At 44.7% G+C, this 26282-nt stretch overlaps 1 protein-coding gene and 1 long non-coding RNA gene across 2 annotated transcripts in view; both read left to right on the top strand.

Moving 5' to 3' along the window:
* The first annotated feature begins 6838 nt into the window (after positions 1-6838).
* On the top strand, positions 6839-9187 carry LOC118502210. The gene is made up of 3 exons (XR_004904912.1): positions 6839-7035; positions 7558-7653; positions 8005-9187. It is a non-coding gene; the product is annotated as an uncharacterized LOC118502210 (long non-coding RNA).
* Positions 9188-16183: 6996 nt separating this feature from the next.
* Positions 16184-26282, top strand: part of KAT7 (lysine acetyltransferase 7) — a 32303-nt gene continuing 22204 nt past the window's right edge. Inside the window, 6 exon segments of the mRNA XM_028519894.2 lie at positions 16184-16375; positions 19322-19363; positions 19365-19473; positions 22124-22300; positions 24052-24240; positions 24243-24290. Of these exon segments, the coding sequence (XP_028375695.1) occupies positions 16361-16375; positions 19322-19363; positions 19365-19473; positions 22124-22300; positions 24052-24240; positions 24243-24290 (580 nt within the window). The 5' untranslated portion in view covers positions 16184-16360.

Genomic DNA, 26282 nt, shown 5'->3' with positions numbered 1-26282 from the left:
GTAGACACACCATGCCTCCTTGCATGCACAATCAGAAGAACAACAACAATTTAAAAAGAAAAACCAATCAGAACTGACAGAAAATCGAACTGTATGGAAGTCCAACAACCAAGGAGTTAAAGAAGAAACATCCAGCCCTGGCTGGTGTAACTCAGTGGATTGAGCGTGGGCTATGAACCAAAGGGTCGCCAGTTCAATTCCCAGTCAGGGCACATTCCTGAGTTGCAGGCCAGGTGGGAGCCATGTGAGAGGCAACCACACATTGATATTGCTCTCCCTGTCTTTCTCCCTCCCTTCCCTTCTCTCTAAAAATATATAAATAAAACCTTTAAAAAAAAGAAGGAGAAGAAACATCCATCTAGACCCATAGGAGGGGTGGAGAGGACTCTCAGCAAAGCAGTGGTGGTGCACCGGGGCGGGAAAGGTGGCTGCTGGTGGAGCAGGCAGTCCCACATTCATGTGCAGATAAACAAGGAGGAACACCTGGGGAGCAAGACAGACCTCACAACTTGGATCCCAGCACGGGGAAATAAAGCCTCAAACCACCAATTGAAAACACCTGTGGGGGTTGAGGCAGCAGCAGGAGAAACTCTCAGCCTCACAGGAGAGGTCGTTGGAGAGACCCATAGGGTCCTAGAATGAACACAAGCCCACCCATCTGGGAATCAGCATCAGAAGGGCCCAATTTTCTTGTGGGGAGTGGGGGAAGTGACTGAAATCTGGCAGAGAGGGGCAAGCACCATTGTTTCCTCTCTACCCTTTCCCCACATACAGAGTCACAACCCAGCCACGTGGGTTACCCTGCCCTGGTGAACACCTTAGGCTCCACCCCTCACTATGTAACAGGTACATCAACACACACACACAAAAATGGCCCAAACAAAAGAACAGATCAAAGCTCCAGAAAAAATACAAGTAAGCAATGAAGAGATAGCCAACCTATCAGATGCACAGTTCAAAGCACTGGGTGATCAGGATGCTCACAGAATTGGTTGAATTTGGTCGCAAATTAGATGAAAAAATGAAGGCCATGCTAATTGGAATAAAGGAAATTGTACAGGAAACCAATAGTGATGGGAAGGAAACTGGGACTCAAATCAACAGTGTGGACCAGAAGGAAGAAAGGAACATCCAATCAGAAAAGAATGAAGAAACAAGAATTCAAAAAAAATGAGGAGAGGCTTAGGAACCTTCAGGATATCTTTAAATGTTCCAACATCCAAATTATAGGGGTACCAGAAGGAGAAGAGGAAGAGCAACAACTTGAAAACTTATTTGAACAAATAATAAAGGAGAACTCCCCCAATCTGGTGTTGGGAACCGCCCTGCCTGGTATCAGAAGCTGTAACCCCTGCCAAGGCTAAGGCTGAGGGAACGACCTTGGACCATAAGCCAGCAAGGAGACAAAAGCTTATCTCCCTGGCAGGAGCGCCGCTTCTGCTCCTTCTACTTCACCCTGCCTGGCCCCCAATGCTTGGTTGGTTAGCCAAAGATGATAAGATTCCCCAAGAGGGGAACAATCTAAGACAGGCACGATCACTTGAGAGGCCCCCAAGGAAGGACTTTGGGGGCTACAGCAAAAGGGGGTGATGGACCCTCACCCCTCGGCTTTGACATAGCCTGAGTCCTCATTGTCTATGAGAAAATCTCCTAATCTCTTGGCTGCCTTATTTCCCTTGCTCCACCTAAGCCTGAAACAATGACAGGGTGGTGCCGCCCTGTGCTGGAAAGGGTGGGTTCCCCAGGTGATCAGGCCTAAGAAAGAATATGTAAAATTCTGTGAAACCTGCTTTGTTTAGAATGCTCTCAGTTGAATGATAAGGGTCCAAGGAAGAAGTAAGTTTGTTCCTCAAAGTTTTATAGCTCTTTGACCCTGACTCAAAATAGGCCCTCAGAGTTCCTTGTTATCTATTGTTTGACTCTTACCTCCTAAAAATGAGTAATGAGCTTTACCTGAATTCTTATGCAAATGAAACCAATAAAAAGCCTCACAGGCGGGGGGGGGGGGGGGGGGAACGGGACACTCCCCACTGGAGAGAGTGGCCATTCCATTCCTACTTCCTCACAGGACCTGGTTGTCTCTGTGTATGTTTTTCTCGTGTGTTGATGAGCCATCTGCAGCGTTCCTCGGTCACTGCCGGTCGGTGGTCACATCAATCTGGCAAAGGAAATAGACTTCCATGAAGTCCAGGAAGCTCAGACAGTCCCAAAGAAGTTGGACCCAAGGAGGAACACACCAAAGCACATCATAATTACATTACACAAGATTAAAAATTAGGAGCAGCAAGAGAAAAGAAGCAGCAAGAGAAAAGAAGACAGTTACCTACAAAGGAGTGTCCATAAGACTGTCAGCTGATTTCTCAAAAGAGACCTTGCAGGCCAGAAGGGTCTGGAAAGAAATATTCCAAGTCATGAAAGGGCAAGGACCTACATCTGAGATTACTCTATCCAGCAAAGTTATCACTTAGAATGGAAGGGCAGATAAAGCGCTTCCCAGATAAGGCCAAATTAAAGGAGTTCGTCATCACCAAGCCCTTATTATATGAAATGTTAAAGGGACTTATCTAAGAAAAAGAAGATAAAAAATATGAACAGTAAAATGACAGCAAACTCACAGTTATTAACAACCACACCTAAAACAAAAATAAAAGCAAATTAAGCAAACAACTAGAACAGGAACAGAACCACAGAAACAAAGATCACTTGGAGGGTTAGCAACAAGGGAGTGGGAGGGGGAGAGATGGGGGAAAGGTACAGAGAATAAGTATCATAAATGGTAGGTAGAAAATAGACAGGGTAAGAATAGTATGGGAAATGTAGAAGCCAAAGAACTTATATGTATGACCCATGGACATGAACTAAAGCAGGGGAAGGTGGGTGGGAGGGGGTGTGGAGGGTGGAGGGGAATAAAGGGGGAGGGAATGGGACAACTGTCATAGCATAAGCAATAAAATATATTCAAAAACATTATGCTAAGAAACAATTATAGTAAGCGAAAGAAGCCAGATGCAAAAGACTGTATACTGTGTGATTCCATTTATATGAAATGTCCAGAAAGGACAAATTTATTTCTTTATTTTAAAGATTTTATTTATTTACTTGAAGGGAAGGGAGAAAGAAAGAGGAGAACATCAGTGCAAGAGCTGTCGATTGGTTGACTCTCACACGCCCCCAACTGGGGATCCGGCCCAAAAACCCAAGCACATGCCCTGACTGGGAATAGAACTGGCGACCTTTCAGTTTGCAGGCCAGTTGCTCAATCCACTGAGTCACACCAGCCAGGGCAGAAAAGGCAAATTTATAGAGACAGGAAGTAGATCACTGGTTGCCTAGGGTTGAGGGTGGGGGCAGGGATTACCTGCAAATAGGCACCATGGAGCTTTCGGGGGTGATGGAAATGATCTAAACCTGGAATGCGGCGATGGTTGCACAACCCTACAAATTCACTAAAAATCATAGAATTATACATGTATAATTAGTAGATTTTATGGTATATAGTTTATATCTCATCAGTAAGTTTACAAAATTTGATTTAGATATGTTTATGAATGCGAGATCTATGGTGTGTGCTAATCTTTTAAGGCGGAGGTGTCAAATTCATTTTCACCGGGGGCCACATCAGCCTCAAAGTTGCCTTCAAAGGGCCGAATGTAATCTCAACTCCTTAACATTTATACAGCCCTAAAATTATTTCGGCCCTTTAAAGGCAACCGTGAGGCTGGTGTGACCCCCGGTTAAAATGAGTTTGACACCCTGTTCTAAGGGAATGTCTCAGGAAACAAATATACTTACCTTCATGATATCCCTAAAAGGTCACCACGCAAGATGTAAGATTTGGGTCTTTGGCCTATGAAACACCAGACTGGCATTTTTTTTTTAAACTGTTCTCCTCTCTAAACTACAGGGTCTGGCACAAATAACAACCCCCCCTTTTTTATTATGAAATCTTTTATTACAAAATCATAAGCATGCAATTCTGTAACATAACGCTATCACATTCAACCACACCATATGGCCTTTTAGGTGAAATGTTCAAATTAAAACCACACATTATTACACCCATATTATCACCCTACCAACCACACTCAAGCAGGCCACACTTCTGCTGGACCCTGTATGTGTTTCCTGGGGAGAACAGGTGTGTCTTGGGCATCACTCTAGTTACTGCACTTAGCACACTGTGACCAGCATGCAAACGGCGCTTCACAAAGTATTTGTTAAAGTAAACTGGAGTTCTGCTGCATCATGTAGTTATGGGCACACCAGGGAACCATCTGGCTTGTAGAGCAGTGCCTCGGTGGGAACAGTTTGCATCCCCCATCCCAGCTTTCCCAGGCCCACTCGGAGATCAAAGTCTTTGGAGAGGAGATGCCGGTTCACATACACTCCCAGTAGACTGCGTATAAACCAAAAGGCCCCTTGGTCTCAGCCATCTTTGGACTCCCCTCTTCTCCACCCTTGTTCCCACTTACCTTCTTCAGGTCAGCCTCAAACATCCAATTATCCCTGAGGCAAATAAGCCACAATCGTCTAAATACCCTCCATCTGATTCCAGTCCCTCTCCCTTCCCCTCACGCCATGCACCAAATCAGACATCAAGTATTGCTCCAGTTCAAAAATATCATAAATATAACCAAAGGGACAAGTGATTTGAAAGTTCGTCTACAGTCTGATTTCCTTTAGATCCAGGACATAGGCTCCAAAGCTATTTTCAGAGCCAAAAATATTCTCTCTAAAGGGCTTTTGTAATAATAGATAAGTGTAAAATACCACCACAGGTTCTTCCTCAGTTTTATTTTCTGTGCCTCAGTTTACGAATTTCCCTCCTCCCTGCAACTCCATCTTCTTCACCACCTGCTTCAACTTCCAAGCAGACTCCACTCCCTCCAAACAGTCCTCAACCGACCGCGTGAGACACTCGTGATTCCCTAAGGACTCAGGCGTTCAGTTCGTAGCCCAGTATTGACAAGCACTAGCTTATGGGCAGCTTTGTCATTTCTGTGTAAATCATTTTATAACCGTTTGCCCTTTTTTCTCAGTTCTGAGCAACGAGACCCATTTGTTCTGGTGTTTCTTGTCAGCAACTAGTGCAAGCCAGTGCACCCGGCAATGTGAAGTCAGCGCTGGTTAAGTGTTGTATTTGACTGTTTCTCCAACTAGTGTTTCTGATCGCTCCCAGAGGCAGAGGCCAAAGCCCTGGAGACCGAAAACAGGGAAGGCTTAAGGTTTTGTGAGGTCTAATAGTTATGTCATTTGGGGTTCCTCTTTAAGTTAAAGAGTAAAAAAAAATTATAGAATTAGGTACAAGGCCTCTGAGCAAGTGAGAGGTTCTTCTGACACTTAAGTTTCATTAGCTTCACTGTAAGTTCGTTCCTACTGGAAAGATTGAAGCCTGGTTACCTCCCATCCAACGCTTCAACCCTGACTGAACTGAGTGTCTATTCCTGGTTTTTCCTGTGGATATCCTGTACCTATTCTTCAAAATGGCTCTGGCTCAACCACATGGCCTTGGCAGCCAAGTCTCTCTACCTAATGAAAAGTCCCCAAGGGCTGGATTGACATTTCTCCCGAGTAACTCGGTAGCACACAGAACATTACCCTTTTAAAATCAGGGGGTTTCTCCTCCTGTGCCTTTTGGAAGGTGAGGACCTTGTACCCAATCCTGGAAGCCCCTGATGGCTCAAAGCCTCAAGGAATAGTGTTGTTGTGCAGCGGAAGAGCCTGGAATGTTCCAGTACATTCCGCCAGTGGCCTCTGCGACCCTTGTTTCCATTTAACTTGGGCAAAAGCCTGGTATTGTACAAAGTGGACGGCATTCTGCTGGGGTAGGAAGCAGCTTGGGCTTGCTGCTTCCATGCCACTCTGTTACCATCACACAGGTTGGCACCTTCCCTGCAAGTCCCACCCAGCAGCTCCATCCAACTCTCTGACCTCCTGGGCGTTTGCCCAGAATGTCGAGCCAGGGCTTAGATACCAACCCTAACAAGTTCTTGGCTCTGTACACCCAGTACTGAATTCTTCTCCAAACAGACTAGAAATCCTGGGAGCCCTGAATCAGTAGAGGATCTGCATTCCTCAGAATGTCCAAGTGGCCTCTACTACCTGTAGAGACAGAAATATCAGGGCCCCAGGAAGAAATCTTAATACAGCCGGGATACTACAGGCCATTTGCCCCTGCCACACAGCATAGAAGGAAACATTTATTTACTGGGCACTTACTGTAGGAAAAGCAACTTGCACGCATCATCTCATTTAATCCTCAGTCACAGTTAGTACACACTATACAGTAGGTATAATCATCCCCATTCCACAGGCAAGGAAACTGAGGCTCGGAATGGTTAGGAAACCTGTTGAAGATTATACAGCTCGAGGTGACCTGCTTTCACCTCTACTGTGTATAACTACAACTGCGAGTGGAGGGGCTGCTCAGTGGATTAGGTGAGGGGCCTACAGACTTAGAGGTCCACTCCTCACCCAGAGGTTGAAGATCAGAGATAGAAATACAGGCCAACCCAGTCATGCTATAGCCCACTCCTCTGCCTACTGGTCACACTGTCATTCCCCCAGTCCTAAACTCTCTGGAACTCTAACTTTGTTTACGTTGCAGGGAAGCAGTGCTCAGAAATCATGTAGGTGAGTCTGGCAGGTTCCAGCTGTTCCTCGTGTGTGAGGCAAACTTTTTTAATTTCCTGGCAAAAGCATGTCTCCTCTTCAGTGGACCAGCTACCCTAGGAACAAATCCATTCCCTTTCTCTGAGCTTCCTATCTCTGGAGAAGAGAGGGAGAGGGACAGGGAGAGGGACAGGGAGAGGGAGAGAGAGAGAGAGAGAGAGAGAGAGAGAGATGGGGAAGTTGGGGGATTTCCATTAAGGAGAAACCAGAGAAGATTAAAGGGTGCAGAAGGGTGGTGCTGCCCTTTAAGAAAGGCTGCCAGAGCTCTGGGGCTGAGGCTCTTAAGAAACTTCTGTAGTGTGCCAGGTAAAGTGAGAAAGCTCTTCGGGGGGTCAAAAGAGAAGCTACAAGAGGAGGCCCTAGGTAAGGCTTGGCAGAAGAGGGTGGCAAAGAGATAAGAATCTATCCAGAACTGAAAGTGTGTTTAATTCTGAAAATTAGAAAATGAAGGGACTCACCCTTTGACTTTGTCCCCCCACCCCTGGGAGGGGGCAGCCAAGTAAAGGGAGCTCTTCGCTGGCCCCTGCTCTCCGCTGCCAGAAAGCTCTGGCTGCACTGCCTGCCCAGCCTGCCAGCGTCCTGCTGGAAAGAGCGACTGACCGCTGTGTTTGGTTGATAAATGATGGGCACCCCTGCCTGCCGTCCATTCTCTCTTTTCTCCCTGCTTAGTTTGCAGTCTTCTGCCTGGCGGGGAGCCCCAGAGTAGAGGTGGGGGCAGGAAGGTCCTCTAGACAATATTTAATACTCAGTGATTTATAGGCTGCTGGAAGGAGAGGAAGGGAAGCCTGAGAGGGGAAGGCCCTGGGACTTGTTTCCATGACGCATTTATTAGCATACCATTGACAAGAGTCAAAAGTATTTTCTTGATCAAGTCTGTGCCTTCAGGCTCCGGCTTTGGGACAAGACACAGCCCTCACCTCTCCTGGGACCCAAGATTCTGATACTCTCTAGGATGAGACCAGCAGACCTTGCAGGAATGAGGTGAATAAATATACACCCAAATCCTTATCCTTTTCTTTAAGCCCCATACTGCTGGGACAGGGAAGGAATAAGTGAGGTTGAGAAGCTCAATGGCTGTTTTTAGAGGATTTATTTTTTTAATATACAAGAATTCTTTTGAACCCTCCATGGCTCCAAGAAAAACTATTTGAAATGTCCCTGCTTAAGGGGCCAGGGGGTTAAGTGCCAGGGATGGAAGGCTAAATGCCAGGGGTGCTGGTTGCAGGGTTTCTCGGGCCTGAGGCTAATGGCCTCCCCGCTGTGGGCTCAGGAATACCAGGCCCGGGCTCTGGTTGCCCTGAGAGATGCAGCCATTTTTACTTCAGATTGAAGGGCACCACTTTCTGGGATTGTTCCTTTTCTGATGAAAACCAGAGCAGAATAGGCCCAAAGGACCAACAGGGCAAGCGCCCAAGGGACTGGAGGACACTGGAGGAGGTGACAATGTGAGGTGGGGTGGGACCAGCCCTTTAACATAGTTTAGAATTTGGGCCTTGCTGGTCAAAATAAGATGTATTTTGTGAGAGTGTGAGGTAACCGCCCTTCATAAGGATGATCTGGAAAAGGTCAAGCGAAGGGCCTTGAATAGCCCTAATGCCCCTGAAACAGCCTATTGTATAGCTATTGTCTATACATGTAAAGGAACCCTTCTTGACCCTATTCATACCTTTTTTTTTTTTTTTGCCTCTGGTGTTTCCCAAGTGAATAATGACATACTACTTATCCCCAGAAGCAGCCAACCTCCTTTAAGCTTCGGCAACAAAATAGCTCCACGGCATGTCTTGAGCTCCTACCATGTGCCAGGCATCACACTAGATGCCGGGGGACATGGAGATGAATACCACATGGTCTCTTCTCTGGGTAGCCCACAGTCTGCTTTTCAAGATTTTCCTTCATGCTGACCTTTTGGGATTTAATTAGCACATTTTCATCGATCCCCTTTTATTTTCCTGTGCAAGGACCATATCCCTCAGCCTCCATCTTTCCACAATCTTTTAAATTTTGTCTTGTTTGGTAACACCACTTTTCCCTTGACGGATTTAGCTTTTTCTCTGGACTCCTGTATGTCTGCCTTGGGAGCTCAGTGGCCAGGATTAAGTTCTATACTTCACACACAGATGCTACATGAAGATGTGAGCAAGAGTAAGGCTCTGTTTTCTAACTTATTTATTCATTTGCCATTGTTTTGTACACCCAGTGGTTACTGAGTGCCTACTAAGCGCCATGCACTCGCTGTGCTAGGTGCTGACGATCAATGGCATCGCCCTCATGAAACCTGTAGTCTGGGGTCTGTGTTCAGCGGGGCAGAAGGTAAGGAATTCAAGTGTCTAACTACAAACTGAGGAAAGTGTTGTGAAGAAAAGTACAGGGCACTATAGAAATGTAGAAACAAGAGGCTTATCTAGTCTGGAAGCTGTAGGAAAGCATTCCCTGGGGAAATGACATTTGACCTGAGATCTGGAGGATTAGTAGACCTAGGAGAAAAAGAATGCAGAGAAAGAGCATTCCAGGCAGAGCAGAGAGCATTCCAGGCCAAGTAGAGAGTGTGTGCGGAGATCCTGCAGGGGCAGGAACCGGGGCGCTCCTCAGGAACCGTGGGAAGGCCAATCAGCCTGCAGCACAGAGGATGAGGTTGCGCGGGGTGGGTGGAGGGCTGCCAGAGGACAGGCCCTGCAGGGCACTGCAGGCCCCGTGTGGGTTTCAGTCCTTGTCCTACAGAAGCACAGGGAATGAAAGTCTTGACAGAAGAGCCAACAATGGCCGTCTGTCCCAGATTACTAATGCTGCTTGTGCTTCTCTTGAAGGAGAATAACAATGGTCTGAACTGCTAGAAACTTCACCAGTGTCCTGGCATGGTGTGGCCACGTCTGGCTGGCACTGGGGAGGCCCCAAACTGATGAGCAAGCCCCAGCCTGGCGGCCCTCAGGCGAGGGCTGGCTCCTGCCAGTGTGGACAGAGGGGTTAGGGTGGAGGGTGGGTGGAGTGCTTTGCCTAAGGTATCAGCTGCACAGTGACATTTGGAACAAGCCCAAAACTATGGCTCTTGTTCCTAGATAACTCTATCATATGTGCCCCCATCTAAATGGTCTGCTCACCCTGCTGCCCTTCCTATAGCAGCTGGGCTCCCCACCCAACCTGGGGAAAGGCCCTTGGATAAGAACTGTGACTCTGCCCAGGACCTGGGGTCTTGGCCTGCTGAGCTCAGACTTCTGTGCTGCCTGGAATGATATCTATTTACACACCCTTGATAGATTTCCAGTCATTAATGGAAGCCATGGGAGAAGAGGGTCATAATGGCTGGACTCACCTTCCCTGACGCCCTCTCTTTGCTTCTTAGCTCTGTCTTTGGAGGATTGGTTTGGTGTAGTGACATCTACTGGCAAGGCCAGGCAGGTAAGAAAATGACCAGATGCTTACTCATCCTCAAGTAATTTCCAGATAAGAAAATCATTCTTAACCCCTGAGGCTGGGTTGAAGTTAGTAAACTCAGTTGGTTAGAGCAAAACTAAGAAATGTTTTTTCCTACTTATTGCTCACACCCCTCACCTTGGCCAGCTGCTTCACATCTGGGCACCTTTAGTTACAAGAGAAGCTGGGTTAGCATTTTAAATGACACAGAGGGACTTGTTCCTAGGCCCCATTCCTGGGAAAGTATCTCTCAACAAATAAAAGGACCCACAGTTTATAAATGGCAGAATGCAGGATCATTTTTCATCTTGCTAAAGTTGGCTGGTTTGGGTTTTTTTTTTTTTTTTTTCTGGGACTCAGTTCTTCCCAGGGGAAAAAAAGTGTCTATAGAACCATAGTTAAGGTTTCTGTAGTGGGCAAGAGTGACTACAGCTTTTAAAGTGGCCCCTCAGCTCCTTCTGAGGTCAGATACAGCCTGCCTCCTCACCGTGTCATCCATGCCATCTACTCATTCTGTTCATCATCTCATTCTGTTTGTCAGCACAGGGTGCACCCCTGATGGAGAGTTTGCCACTACAGGTACCTGGAAAGCCAGAGTGAAAGTGAGGAGGAAATACTAGAGAAATAATCACGAAGCAAATGTTCTGCCTTCTTCATAACAGACTCTGTAACTGAATGTGGCTCAGATAAAATGTGTATCTCTCTCTAGCTATCTCTCATTGAAACTTAAAATCATCAAGACACCAGTTTGAGAAATCAGTAATGATAGGATTTCACAGAAGAGGGTCAACAAAACTAGTAAATAAATACACGGAAGATTGAAGTTTACCCTAACTAGAAACTAAGTCAAAAGCACATCTGAGACAGTTTTCACTTCTACTAAAACTGCAAGGTTTTATTAAGTGGTAACAGTTCTGGGAACACTGTCTTAAAATGGGCACCCGTACACAGTGGAGGTGACACAATGTGGGCAAGTCTCCGGGGAGAGAACGCAAGCAGTATGTAAGGGGCAGAAATAAAAGCGAGAGGGCGCTACAGGTGTATGTAAGTACTCACTGCGGCTTTATCTGACATAAGAGACCCTCAACAACCCCTCCCAGAACAAGAGCCCACGTGCCACAGGACCACAAGGTAATGTCACACAGTGATTACAATTATGCAGACTAATAGAGAAACATGGGAAACACTGAGAATGTGTAAGAAATATGAAATTTAATGTAAAAAATGAATGTATCCATACAAAAGCATGCACATGTAATAAAACATGCACAGGAAAAATTGAAAGGCAATATGTAAAAAAACACAAAAAGCTTTGTGACACTGGTGAGATTAAGAATGTCTTTTATTTTCTCAAAAATTTACGTAGTGTTATTACACTGGCTAACGCTATTTGAAAAGGTGGAGGGGGTTGGGGCAGGTGAGAGTCATACTCCCGCAGCCCCCTCCCATCACTCTTTGTCCTAAACGGTCAGTTCTAGGAGGGGAAGGGCCGTGTCTGCCAGCTCTCGGCCCAATGCCTAGCGCTTATCAAATGCTCACCAAATATTTGTTGAATGAATAAATGAAAATGCATGAAGTCCAGAAAGTCTCAACCCATGACGACCGGGTACATTCCATCCTGGGGAATAAAGGGGAATTTAGTTTTGCTGGAATTAAAAAATGAAGGCCCATCCATAACGGCAATTCCCTGGTCTTCCTGATAAGTGAATTTGGGAGTGAAGAACCCAGGGAGAGACAGTCTGTGAAAGCAAACCCAATTACCACCCAGGAACATATGTTGCCCCGAGGCCTCTGCTGCCATAACAACATCATGTAACTATAACTACAGCCCTGAAGGGCTTTGGCCCTGTCAGATATGGGAACAGACGTCTTCATCACAGCACAGCTTTGTGCTCGGGTTGACCCTAGGGAGCTCGGATTGGGGGAGGGAGGCAGATAAGTGGAGGAAGGGGACGGGGGATGAAGGGCATGAGGAGGAGAGCTGCTACTGAGTCAGGAACAGAGTAATTTTTTTTTAAAGCAGTTCTCAAAATGTGGTTATTTGACTGTTTAATTTTGGTGGCTATTTATAACCCCAGCTGCGAGGCGGGGAGTTGTGCCTGAGCCTGCTGGGATCCGTCCAACACCTTCCCCCGGGGTGAGGCTGGGAGTGGGTGGGGGGTAAGGGTGATACAAGAACCAAATTAACAAGTGTCCAAGAAGGTAAGAGAGGTTCCGGGCCATCTCCAGCAGGAGTGAAAAAGAAAGGGCCATTAGTGGCTGTGCTGACTCTATTTTTAAAGCAGCTTTAAAGAGAAAATATTTTAATGTGAATTATGGTGACATCAGCAACCGCTGAGATTTTCCCAAAGGGATAAAGACTAGGCCAGTATTTGTACTCAGAAGTTAGGAGATTGGCCTGGCTCTACTCACATTGTCTTAAAAAGGTCAAGGTGCACTTCCCCCGCTTATAGGACAGTTATCTGCACACAGAGGAAACTACTGCTCCTGACCCCTCCTAGGCACATCACTGGTCAAAAAAGAGGCTCGGAGGAGAGAGGGTGGCTGGTTCTGTGCAAGTCTTCCCTAACCGAGCCAACACCTGGCAGTGGCCACCCCATTTACAGAGCCCTTTTAGATGCCAGCCAGCAAGGGAGGAGCTGGAGACAGTGTGGCCAGCCAGGCAAGGCTCCCAACCTCCAGGAGCTCTCAAGCCTTTGAAGCAAACAATGAACAACTACACTTTGTATTTGAAATCTGGTACCTATCATTTTACTGGCAAGGGGAGCATTTTAAAGGAAATTGAAGGATCTTTTAGAAAGTTCACAAATGTGGCTGAGGAGACAAGATACAGTTAAAAGAAAGAAAATGAACAGGGACATACCCGAAAGATTGCCTTCACTCCCCCTGCCCTGCTCAATTCTGGGTAAGGTTACGACAGCAGTGTTGTTACTGGTCTCACTGCCTCGGGTCTCCCTGCCACTCTGCTCAGGTCCCCTCACAGCTTCCAGAGAGACCTTTAAAATGCAGATCTGATCATGGGACTCTCCTGCTTAAAGTCCCTCAGGAATCTCCCATCACCTCTAGTTCAGGTCCTTAGCAGGGTGCTCAAGGCTCTGCATGAACAGGTTCCCAAAACCATTCCTGCCTTTTCTTTTAGACAACCACCCCTGGCTCCATCGTGCCGTTAGTCACCCCACATGCAATGCTGCTTCACACCTCTGCACTTTTGCACATGCTGTTCCCTTTGCATGGACAGCCCTATTCTTGTCCACTAGCAAAATTATTTGTCCTATGAGATTCCACTTTTATTTCACCTCTTTTACAAATCCTTTCCTAAACCCTCCCAACACTCTCCTTCCTCCTTTGTACCACTCCTGAGCTTTGCTCATCCGTCTACTTTCCCATTAATATAGTAATTTGGGACAATGAGCTTCCTGGCTTGGGGAAACACAGTGTTTTGTCCATATCGGTGTCACTGAGTGCCTGGTATACGGTGCCTGGGTAATCATTGTGTCTCTTGAGGTGAAGTGAGGAAGTGGTTGAACCGACAAGAACAACCAACCACCGAGACCACGTCAAGATATATTCACAAACACAGAGGTGTTACAGACACGACTAAGGTGACTGGCATTAACATGAATGTCAGTAACGATCATTTACTGAGCTCTTCCTCAGACACGGGACTGTGCTAAGTGCTTTGGGACAATCATCTCCTTTGACCCTTATGACAGTTACCCTGGGAGGTGGCTATTAATGTCTCTGTTTCACGGATGAGAAAACTGAGGCACAGATAAATTTTAAAACTTGCCCAAGAGCAACACAGGTAGAAAGTGGTAGAGCTAAAATTCATCCCCACCAGGTAGAAAGTGGTAGAGCTGATGAATAAAATAAATAGGAGTTCTATGCACCTATTGTTTGGGAAGAAGGGGAACAGAATAGCTACTGAATTGTATAAAGAAAAGTATAAATATACCAGTAAATGCAAAATAACGTATCTCTGTACCCTACAACCTCAGAAATACTAAATCAGGAAAGACTAACATTACTTTCTGAAGAAAGTAAATGTTAAAGAAGGCTGGCAGATGTACCGAGGCAAGGGTAACAGCAGAGCTACCTCTGTGAAGCCCGGTGGATGAGGTTGGACACGGGGGCAACTAGTCAGGGGCTCTGAAACCAACATCAGTTCCTCCTTTGAGAGGTGATGGACGAAAATGACACTCGCAGTAAACATTATGTTTGATTCAAAAAAAAAAAAGAGAGAAAGAAAAAAGCTTCCAGGATGTTCTACTTTCATCTTAAACACACATTTTCTTTAGGATTTTATTTCTTTCCTATTGGTGTTTTTTTTTTCCCCATCTTCCCACCTGACTGTACACTTTCCAAGGACAAGAATCATGTCTAAATGAAACAGTAACACTTTTAATGTTAGCTGCAGTGTTAACTAATGTTGAACATTTGTAATGCTGTTATTGGTATGATGGGTGGTTAAGCATGATTAGACCTTATTTTAAAATACTAATTTCACCATCTATACATTCAGTGACTAGAAAACAGTAAACACATTCTGATTGACTAGCAACCATTTGCTGTGGGTAGAGCATGGTCTCGGCACTTCTACAGATTGTACGAAAGAAACGAGCTATGTTCTTAACATAAGAGCTCCTGACCACTAGTCCGGGGGCCAGACATCCAAGAGTGACCTCAGAAACACACCAGTTAAGTGCAAAATAGCAGTAACAGTGGGAAATTAAATGCTTAAGTGCTAGCGGTATACTGGAAGAAGAATCTTGAGCCCTGCCAAATAAGTTTTTATGTGCAGTTCAACCTAAGTAGGTTATTCAAAGGTACTTATACTAAACACTAAAATCTAAATATTAAATACTAAAAAATGCCTGTCTTAATGCCAGCCCAGGACATCCCCAAGGAGAGAGCTGGCTAAGGGTCTGGAATTTGAACTCTTGAGTCCTCTGTTGAGCACATCAATCAGATGTTTACCTTCCTTTGCTTTGTTCTTTAGTTCTGCACCTGCGGGAAATCTCCACTTTAGTTGGCCTCAGGTGAAACTGGGGTCCACGATCCTAAATTAATGACCGAGCTTGCCTGGAGCCCACCCAGTCGTTCATGGCCAAGCTTTGGTCCTCTCAAGGCTTTTCCTCCAGAGTTTAAATCCTCCACGCCTGCTCTCCACTTCCCAGCCTTTTCTTACGGCTCTTCTTCCAGCCTTATATCCTTAATCAACTTCGTCCTTGACCCTCTCAAAGCAAGCCCTATTATTATTTAAATATCCATGTCTTTTTTTAGCTCCAGTTTCACTAAAAATGTTCCTTCCTCTTCTTCCCTCCCCCAACTCCTGGCTCAAGCATCTGATTTCCAGGGGTCACTTGGGCTAAAATGGGGTTCATTGCTTCTCCGATTCTGATACGACACCCAACCTCCCGTTCCCACGGGCTACCCAGGCCTCTCAAACCCATACAGACTGGGGGAAGGAGGTGCGCGCTCACCACAAAGCTAAATTGGGAATTCTTTAAAAGTGCAGCGTCTGGAGAATGGTTCAGCCTTCGGCGACAGGAATGACTAACTCAATTTGCCGTTCGCTGAGGGCAAGGACAATGTCTCCCCTACAAAAAACTTCCTGATTATGGACGCTACCCTTTCGTTCCTTTTACAAACCTCCATTCCCACCACTTTGAGACACGGGGTGGCTCTGAAAATAGTTATTTTGTGCCAAGTATCCCTTCTCAACTTTGAGTTTCTATGATGGACGTAAACGTTCTTTAGCCAATTAGGCAATGAAGGGGTTAAATATCAACAACCTGATGAATTCTGGGGATTTCCTTTCTCGACTTCAGAAATTAAAACGACTGGGAAGGGAAATTTTGCCCAAGGTAAAGATGAGAACCGTTAACTTCAACTGTCAGGTTTCTGCCCCAAATAAGGATGGCTACTCACGCCCACAAAGGGTGCCATTCCCCGAAGTAAAAATGGCTGGCGCCTCTTTGTACTTCGTGCCCAATTCCAAAATGGCGCTCACTAGCCTCACCAGGAGCCAACCGCCCAGCACCCCATCTGAACCGCAACGTCAAAGTGACGCAAGCCCCAGCCGGAAGTGAAGGAAAAAGCGCCTCAGCCCGCGGCGCCTGCGCAGAAGGTTGTAGACGCTGTAAAGCAAGAAGCACTTGGGATCGTCCGCAGGTTTGGAACTGCTACAGAGGCCGCCACGGAGCCCTCCGGAGCCACCGTTCCTGTCGCTGCTGCTGCCGCTGCCCGAATTGGGACTGTCGGGCCGCAGCCGCCGGCAATGCCGCGAAGGAAGGTGAGAAAAACGGGATCGGAGGGATGGCGGGTGTCTAGGGACGGTCGATTGAGCAGTGTGACGCAGTTGGTCACGTCTCACAGCCCCTGAGTTCCAAATTTCCGCTCCCCCAAATCTAGCTCGGCAACCCTCTGTTAAGTTCATACCCAACAGAAAAATGTGGGCCCGAACCTGGCCTCGGCCTCAGCCTGTAACTATTCCCGCCCTCTGCTTGCCTGGCTCGGAGGCGTTCTTTTTGTTAATTGGTCGCTGAAACGGCTAGGAGCATATTAATTGGCTGGTGTCACCGCCAATCATTTGTGCCCAACGGTTACCTCCCAGCATACGGGGGGAGGTGTCTGGGCCGGGCCCTAAGCTCTCGGACTGGCTGTGGAGAACGATCCCTTCTCTTTTGATTGGCTGAGCTTGGCAGTCTGTCCCGTTGAGGGGGGCGGTGCGGCTTAGCAGACCGCGATTGGGTGTCACAAATCCCCACCCTTCCGGCTGGTGATGCTGATAAGTGGAGAGGCGGGGTTTCGGAGCATCCTTCCTTTCCAGGCGGGGGGACACAACAAAGCAGGGGCCTGCGTGGGAGGAGTCCACTGCTCATTCCCAAGGGATCTCGCTATGGCCAATTGCATTCAAGCAGTAATTTTTTTTTTTTTTTTTTTGCCAACTAGGACTGTGCCTAGAAAATGGAGTTCATAAAGTCAAAAACTTTATAGAATTAATGGGACTTAGGGAGACCACCTTGGGACATCCCACCCCTTCTTTTTACAGCTGAACAGAGGCCTAAAGGAGAGCCCCAAGACACTCAATTAGGCAATGGCAAAGCCAGCATTACAGAACAAATCTGATGTAACAAATTTTTGTTAACTACTTGCAGTGTGCTGATTGCTGGGGATTCAAAATTAATTAGACATAACCCTGGCTTAAAGAAATCACAGTGCGAAGAGGGGGTGGGACAGACATATAAGTAACTGTAGGACCTAGTAAATTCTCTACTTAGAAGTATATGTACAGGGTGTTATGGGACAGAAGTGAGGGAGCAAGTAAGTCTGCTCTGGGGCAAATGGGGAGGAGACTTGGCGAAAGCCAGAGGAGAGGTCAGGCCAGGAAGGGATGGTCAGGTGATGAGGGGTTGAAATATCTGTGTAACTAGACGAGATGACCTTTAATTCCTACCCACCCCCTTTCATCTTACAGATTTTTATGATTCTGGGGTCCTGTGCTCATTCTAAACAGATCACCCTTGAACTATTTGGAAGGTTGGGTGGTATTCTTGCTCATTTCTACAGATGTCTTTCTCTTCACAGAGGCTCTCAAATAAAATATTTACATTTTTAATATCCTCTAAAAATGACCTTTGGTAGTTGTTTATTTTAAGGCTTAGGAAATGCTGGGATAGTATTGGTGCTTTGGAATAGGCCCACAGTCTCCCCCAATACAAAGAGCTCTTGAAAAAGTAAGGTTTTTGTTTTTGTTTTTGTTTTTTGGTAACTTATTTGGTGGCAAAGCCAGTTCTAAACTGTCCTGAGGCTACTTATAGTTTTTGTGTGTCTTCTTTAGTGTATTTATGTATTTTGCTGCAGAAATATTAATGTGTTTGATTATGGGGTGTTATTATTGAAAGTATTCCCTTTCTTAAAACCGATGAAATTGTGATTTCTAAACACAACTGGCCCTAAGAGTTTTTAAAGATTTTATTTACTTATTTTTTTAGAGGGAGAAGGAAGGAAACAAAAGAGGGATGTGTGAGAGAAACATCCATTTGGTTGCCTCGGGCATGCCCCCAGCTGGGGGCCTGACCTGCAACCCAGGCATGCTCCCTGACCTGGGAATCAAACCTGTGACATTCCAGTTCGAAGGCAGGCACTCAATCCACTGAGCCACTCCAGCCAGGATCTCTAAGGGTTTTGAATAAAGATTAGATTAGGGGACTTGTAGTGTGGGGCTTTGTATTGTGTGTGTGTGTGTGTGTGTGTGTGTGGTTTGTTTTGTTTTGCAAATGCTCTTCCCTTTCTGGTTTAGTAAAGGATGTATAGTGTTAATACTTAACTGATAAAAGTTATCCTTATGGCTAAACATGCCCTAGGAAGCTAATAACTGACAAATAATTATTAATTGAAAAGATGATAAAAATCCTTTGTTCATGAATTCTTACAAGTCTTCTTGTGCAAGTTACTTTTTTTTAAAGCCCTTTTAGCATTCATGTGGAGAAGCTTCAAAGGTAGATAACATAAGAAAGAAGAATTTGACTCTTTTTTCTGCTTAAGTTATTTTGGAATCAGAGTTATGGACCATGATGTTTTGAATTAGTGTATGGCTTTTTAAAGTGTGGTAGCTGTTCATAGAGACTTTGAAGAAAGCTACCCTAAGGTTAAATGGGGTCAGGCAGTAACAGTTTTCTCACTCCCTTGGACTTTCTGTAAGTGCATGGTTATGTCAGCCAGGTCATTTTGAGTTGGGTACTTTTATTTCCAGTTTGTGATACTGACTTCCAATGGGCTTGTTTTAGAAATAGTCTTAATACAGGAGGAATAATTTTTTTCATTTACTTTTTAAAGATTTTGTTTATTTATTTTTAGAGAGGGGAAGGGAGGGAGAAAGAGAGGGAGAGGGAAACATCAGTGTGCGATTGCCTCTTGCGCACCCCCTACTGGGGACCTGACCCAGAAACCAGGCATGTGCCTCGGCCAGGAATCGAACCAGCGACTCTATGTTTCACAGGCCAGCGCTCAATCCACTGAGCCACACCAGCCAGGGTTCTTTCTTCATTTATTTAATAAAGGTATGTTATTTGTAGGTGTTCCTTTTAAATGTTCAAAATAAGAGAAATTAGCTGTGGAATCCTTTTTAGGTTTGAACTTTGTGTTTCAGCATTGTGGTTTGTTTTTATTTCCAGTGTTAATACAGACCCACGGAGTAATGTTTTCTGTGCTAATGTCTGGATCTATGGTGTTACAGAGGAATGCAGGCAGTAGTTCAGATGGAACCGAAGATTCCGATTTTTTCTACAGATCTGGAACACACAAGACAGTGTCAGAGAGCGATGGCACAATCCCGGCGATCTGCCCGGATCACCCGCTCCTCAGCCCGGCTGAGCCAGAGTTCCCAAGGTAAAAGGCTTCTATCTTCCTGACCACACCTCACAACCAGCTGTCTGGTCGTCACATTATTGTGTTAATGTGGAAACTGGTCCCAAGGCTTGATATAGATGCTAGAACCTGGTGAGATGCAGGGTAAATGACAACACAAGCATCGGGTCTTCAAAAATGGTTCCTTTGGGGATGCTCTCTAGTTTTTAGGCCCAAAAGAATTTTGTCTGGTATAATGAATGTGTAGCACATGTATGTCTTGAGTCATTTAGCTCAGGTCCCCAACCTCTGGGTCTCAGACCAGTACCACCAGTCCGGGCCTGTTAGGAACCCGGCCACACAGCAGAGGTGAGCTTAAATGTAATACCTTGAATCATCCAGCCGAAACCCATACCCCCTAAACCCTGGTCCATGGAAAAATTGTCTTCCACAAAACTTGTCCCTGATGCCAAAAAGGTTGGGGACTGTTGGTTTAACTTTTAGAATTACAGTTTTTCCTGTCAGTGAAATGGGAATTTACGATTTCACTTTCTGTTAGAATGGTGTAGATTAGGGACTTAAAATAGTCCCTTGAACTTGTTATTGATGGGACCCGATACTTCTAAAACCATGTTTAATTTCTGTATATAGTCAGATATGCAGTTAACAGTTACAAACAGTTGATTCAATTATAGAGTTGTAAATACCAAGAATTTGCTGTGTTTAGTAAAGAATAGAGAATTTCTGTGTTAAAAGTTTAACAATTGCAGTTGTTAAACTTTTTTTTGTCTAGAGCATTAGCTATCTGGGCTTAAGATTTGGAAGGCACCTCTGATCCCTTATGGCTGTGCTCTGGGATTCTCTGGGGAGGAAGGAGGGTCAGTTAATAAGAAAGCTGATGATCATTACATTAAGGGGGGAAAATATAATATACTTTGAGCACTTAAATAGTGCTGATTTGGTTACTGCTATATGAACGTTAGAGAAGACATTAGTTTTTCAAGCAAGACAGTGGGCATATTCTCCTAACACCTGTTCCTAACTTTATTTTTGAATTTACTATTTCAGCTGGATTATAGCTGTTGTCTCTTGATTTCTCAATTTTTAAGTTTTGTTTTTAGCACAGTGGGGATATTGATAAGTGGCTACTGTTAATTCAGGTACGATGCCATGAACTAGAATGCATGATAGAAAACTCAGTGATGTCTTCAAGGACTGCTCAGTTTAGTGTGAGATGCAGATAATGTGAACTGGTCCATTGTAATGCATTGAGGTAAGGACTCAGAGAGAGGTTTGCGTGGGTTACTGTGGAAGCCAAGAAATGGGGCAGCCAGATGAAGGCAGGACTCCCAGATGGAAATTTTAAAGGATCTAGTAGAAATTGACACGTTGAAAAATGGGGAAATGTTATTATAGGTAGAAGGAACAGTGTATTCAAAGGAAAGGTCATAATGTGCTTAGAAGGTGTAATTGGTCATACCCTGGACACCTGAAAGCTTTTTATTATTTATTTTGTTTTTAAAGATTTCATTTATTTATTTCTAGAAAAGGGAGGGGAGGGAGAAAGCGAGGGAGAGAAACATCGATGTGTGGTTGCCTCTTATATGTCCTCTACTGGGGACCTGGCCTGCAACCCAGGCATGTGCCCCAACTGGGAATCAAACTGGTGACCCTTTGCTTCACAGGCCCATGCTCAATCCACTGAGCTACGCCAGCCAGGGCTAAAAGTTTTAAATATTCAAAACAGCTAGGAAGTACATGAGCTCTGAATCTCTTTCTAGTTATATAGCCTGTGGCCACAGAGTTGCACAGCTGCTAGGGACACCATTCACAGTGTAGTCTATGTTAGGCAGCCTTCTCTACAGCGAAAAGTAGACTGCATTGTAAGTGTAGCCCCTCGGGGGTATGCAATCTCATACCCTGTGTGCTAACTTACACAAAAGTTTGAGAATTTCAGTTTTCTGTTCAAAATATGCTTTAATTTTAGCTTTGAATTTCCTTTATCCCTTTTATAAGTGTCATCAGTCCGGAGATGTAGAAAAGCTGCTAGGTGCTTCAGAACAGGTTTTGCAGTCCAAAAGAATTGTAAAAGTTGTATTATTGCATAAGTCTTTATGAATCTATTATGATTTTGCTTCAGGGTATCAGAGAGGGTAATCAGGAAGAAAAAAGATTCCTAAAGAAAGGAAATGTTTGTATATTGTTATACCTTTAATAATAGAATATTAGTTTTATGTTGGCTTAGAGTAAGGGAAGAGAGGATGCAACTCTTATTTATAAAGCACTAGATCTGTGTACCAGGCATCATGTTAAATCCTTTACATGCATTATCTCACTCCTCACAACAAACTGAAGAATGTGCTTCTAGTGTTTTCCCTTTTTTAAGGATGAGGGAGCAGGCTTAGAGAGATTAAGCTTGCCTGAGTTGCCACAGCTAGTTGGTATGGTAGAGTGGAGTTGAATCTTTTTCAGCCTTGATTCCAGAACCTAAACTACTAATTCTTCGTGACATTTCATCTCTTTGCCTGATCTAGGCTCTGCTGCTAAGTTTTATTTACTAAAGTAGTTATTTTAAAGATTTGTTGGATTTTGTGAAATAGGAAGAAGGAGAGCCTATATGCTAATAAATCATATGGATAGGAAATACAACAGAGTTCCTTTTTTTTCTTTAATTATTGTATTATCTTTTCAGATTCCAGCCCTGTTCGAAATTTGCAGTCTTTTGGCGCCGAGGAGCCTGTTTATTCTACCAGGAGAGTGACCCGTAGTCAGCAGCAGCCGACCCCGGTGACTCCGAAAAAGTACCCCCTTCGGCAGACGCGTTCTTCTGGCTCAGAGACTGAGCAAGTGATTGACTTTTCAGATAGAGGTGAGTGGGCGTGGGATAATTTGGACCCAATATAGGGAGGATGTGGTCAATTTCTTCATAAGGAAGGCTTCAGGCCACTGCAGGTAGATGCCCGATACTGACAAGTTTCAGCTAGGTGCATGCTGTTTGCCCAATTGCTTTCTGATGTCATGCTTAGGACAGTTTGGTACTGGAGTGTTCGTGAGATTCTGAAGAGCTGGATCTATTAGATTGGATCGGCAGCAGGCAGAAGGGACTGGGCACCTCTTACCTACAGATGAAGAAAGCATGGACCAGATTTTCTTTAAAAGAATTAATTTAATTTTTTTTTCATTTACACTTGACATTTGAAGAGATTTTATTAATAAGTTCAGGCAAGCCCTGGCTGGTGTAGCTCAGTGGATTGAGCGCGGGCTGGGAACCAAAGTGTTCCCAGGTTCGCTTCCCAGCCAGGGTACATTCTGGGTGCAGGCCATAACCCCCAGCAAACCGCAAATTAATGTCTCTCTCTGTTTCTCTCTCTCTCTCCCTCTCTCTCTCTCTCTCTCTCCCCCTCCCTTCCCTCCCTAAAAGTAAATAAATAAAATCTTTAAAAAAAAATAAGTTCAGGCATACAGCATAGTGGTAGACAGTTATATAATTTACAGGGTGATTCTCCTGATAATTCTCGTACCCCCCTGTACCATGCATAGTTATTAAAATGTCATTGGCTATATTCCCTGTGCTGTACTCTACATCCCCATGATCTGTTTTGTAACTACCAATCTGTACGTCTCAAGCTCATCACCTTTCCACCCAGCTCCCCAGTGCCCCTTCCGTCTGGTAACCTTCAGTTGTTCTCTGTATCTAGGAGTCTGTTCTGTTTTGTTTATTTGTTATTTAGAATCCACATATAAGTGAAATCATATGGTCCATCCCATGTTGATGGACCAGAGGTTCTTACAGCACGATTGTCAGTCCATTTATCTCTGAATTTCTGAGAAGAGGTGTCCTTCAGTAATGGGGGTGGTAAGCTGTTGAGGTTGGATTCACCAGCCCCTAATCAGAGGCCTGAGAGCAGAGGTTACAGACCGGCGAGCTTCTAGCCTGGCCAGCCTGGTTGGTTGGTTTGCTTGCACAGTATTTACTTTAAAAAAAAAAGTTGCCAATATTTGAAAATACAGAAATTTTATATGAAAACCTGAGTTACTAGTTTCTTTACAAAACAGAAAGCTCTGGGCATCTCAGATGGCCATTCACCCAGGAATAGCTGGTAGTTGTCCCTCCAGATGGACGATTATCTCTCGGTTTGGCCTTGCTCAGCCCCTGCAGGCGTTTGGTATGCGAGCCCTTATTTTGAGTCTGGGTTGTTAGGTATCCCACTCAGGGGTCAGGTCTATTCACACTTTCACACCGGGTCTGTTAGTGTTACCCAGAGAGACAAACATTTTTCTTTGTCTTCCATCCTGTGTATCTCCTGGAGAGAGAGTGTGTGGTAATGTTTTTAAAAATTTATTTTCCATCCACTTTTGATTGGCCATGATTGGGGGCTTAGGAGGAACACAGATAAGTGAAAGTATTAGGTAACCCACAAATTCAATTTTAGTCAGAATTTAAAGTTGCCCAAAAAGAAGTGTTCTTTTTTCTTCATTTTCCAGTTAGCCTTTGTAAGAGATAAATGGCTCAAAGTTACTGGTCAAATCGTAGAGGATTTGGAAGCCCGTAAACTCTGCTGAATAGTAAACTGCTAGCTAAACACTGTTCACAAGTTTTCCCAATTGTTTTTACTTTAGAAACAAAAAATACAGCTGATCATGATGAGTCTCCACCTCGAACTCCAACTGGAAATGCACCTTCTTCTGAGTCTGACATAGACATCTCCAGCCCCAACGTGTCTCATGACGAGAGCATCGCCAAGGACATGTCCCTGAAGGACTCAGGCAGTGACCTCTCTCATCGCCCGAAGCGCCGTCGCTTCCATGAAGCTACAATTTTAATATGAAGTGTCCTACACCAGGCTGTAACTCTCTGGGTAAGTTCACGGCACCCCGTGTCTGTGGCTCGCTCTCCTTGTGGATTTAGGATCACCCAGAAATGTTTGGTGCTCTGCTGCGATCGAGTTCTTAGGTCATTCAGTGACCACGTGCTTAGAGGAACAGTGAATTAGTTGCCCGCGTAAATGAAAGCATTTCTGCTTCGTGGCCTATTGTCCATAATAAAGATCTGGAAATTAACTGTGATGCACCATTCAGTTTATTGAGAACTTTTCCCCAGTGAAAAATTCTCCCCCTTGTTCTAGTAAAATGAAATGGAAGACCAGTTATCTCTCAATATTTCATTGTTGGTACGTAGTACAAGCTAATGAGGATTAATAGAGCGTAAGCTAGTGCAGAATAGTGGTGTATGGCCATGGCTGTTAAGGAATGAGAAAAGCAGATAATATATTTATCAAGAGACAATGAAATTTCAAGACTACAGATGAGACCTCTGGCCTTTTGTGACTTCAGTGGTTTTAGGTCTTGTTGCTTTGTGTATTCAGTAAGTGTAAACTAGATAAACATTTCTTCTCAGATAAATGAGTATTTTATTGTTTCTGACAAACTGTGAACCCTTGCTTAGGGATTCCAGTCATGGCTTAACCTTGTTTGTGCTCCCTAGGTGAGCTTAGGTGCAAACGCTGGGCTTAAGCTTTTGTCTGCAGATGGAAGGTGCTGATGGAGACAAAGGGGCCTTTCCCTGCTGGGTCTACATCTCACATTTAGCCTTGAATGGGGGCCAGCAGGTCAGAAATAAAAGGTAAGAACAGAGTAAGTTGCTGCTTTGCAGTCTGCCATACATTTTCCCTAGTATTTTATTTATTTGGATCCTTCCCAGGTCTTAGCAGCAGTTTCTAAAAACATTCAGCCCATCCAAATGCATAAAAAATAGCTAAAGTTCCTCTGAATGCCATAATAGTTTGTCCAAGATAACTGTTTTCAGGCCCAAGTCAATTTCCTTGGGATAATAATGAACAATTAAGATAGGTGACATCATGTAAAGCCCAGTACAAGCAAGAGATAGCTAATGTGCTTTAAGAGGATAAGGGGATCTACTTGCTGCTGCACAGAGTCACTGTCCATGCATCCCTGAATTGTTACTTTTATGTACTGTGTTCAACTAGTCATTCAGTAAATACTTATTGAATATATATCTGGGGCATACAAGTGAAGGAGAACTTGTATGCACTTCAGGCCTTTCTGCAGGGTTTTTAACTTTTCACAAGCACATAATACTTTTTATACCAAAATGGCTTTTTTTTTTTTTTTAAGGTTAATGCCTAAGATAAGTAGTGGAACATGATTATAATAGTTTTGGAAGCTCAGGTTCATAGTTTTCAACTGTGTCAGTACATTAAAACCAAAAGTCAAAGTAAACTCTCCTCGAATGCAATAGATTTGTATTTACCCTCTGGTCTGCCTCATCAAGGGGCTAAGTCCTGGCATAACCGACACACCTTCTGACCTCATCCCTCCCTCTCTATTCTGGTCGCTGTCTGCCCCAGGCACGTTGGCCCAAATGTGCCTCTCTGCTTAAGCATTCTCCTGCTCCAGGCCCCTCTGCGCCTGCTCTTCCCTCTAAGCTTAGTGCTTGCTCCCCAGATACTTATACAGCTCTTTCTCACTTCTTTTCTGCTCATATGTCACTTTATCGGGTGGGCTTTCCCTAACCTACAGTGTGTGCACGTGCACAAACATCATCCTTCCCTCTCTGCCCGTCATACTTACTTTCCTCCATGGCACATATTTCTAGATGAATACATCTGTCTGGTTTGTTTTCCTCGGTTACTTACCTCCAGAAGGGTTGGGATTTTTGACATGTTCCCAATTACATCACCAGAACTTAAAAAAAGTGTCTGCCACTTAGAAATATTCAGTAAGGCCCTGGTTGGGTGGCTCAGTTGGTTGGAGCATTGCCCTTCTACCAAAAGATTGCCAAGTTCGATCCTCGCCCAGTCAGGGAACATACATGAGGCAACTGATCACTA

Source organism: Phyllostomus discolor, chromosome 8 (assembly GCF_004126475.2).
Source record: "Phyllostomus discolor isolate MPI-MPIP mPhyDis1 chromosome 8, mPhyDis1.pri.v3, whole genome shotgun sequence".
Taxonomy (NCBI): domain Eukaryota; kingdom Metazoa; phylum Chordata; class Mammalia; order Chiroptera; family Phyllostomidae; genus Phyllostomus; species Phyllostomus discolor.
The sequence above is the reverse complement of the archived record's forward strand: the minus strand, read 5'-3'. Positions and strand labels throughout refer to the sequence as shown.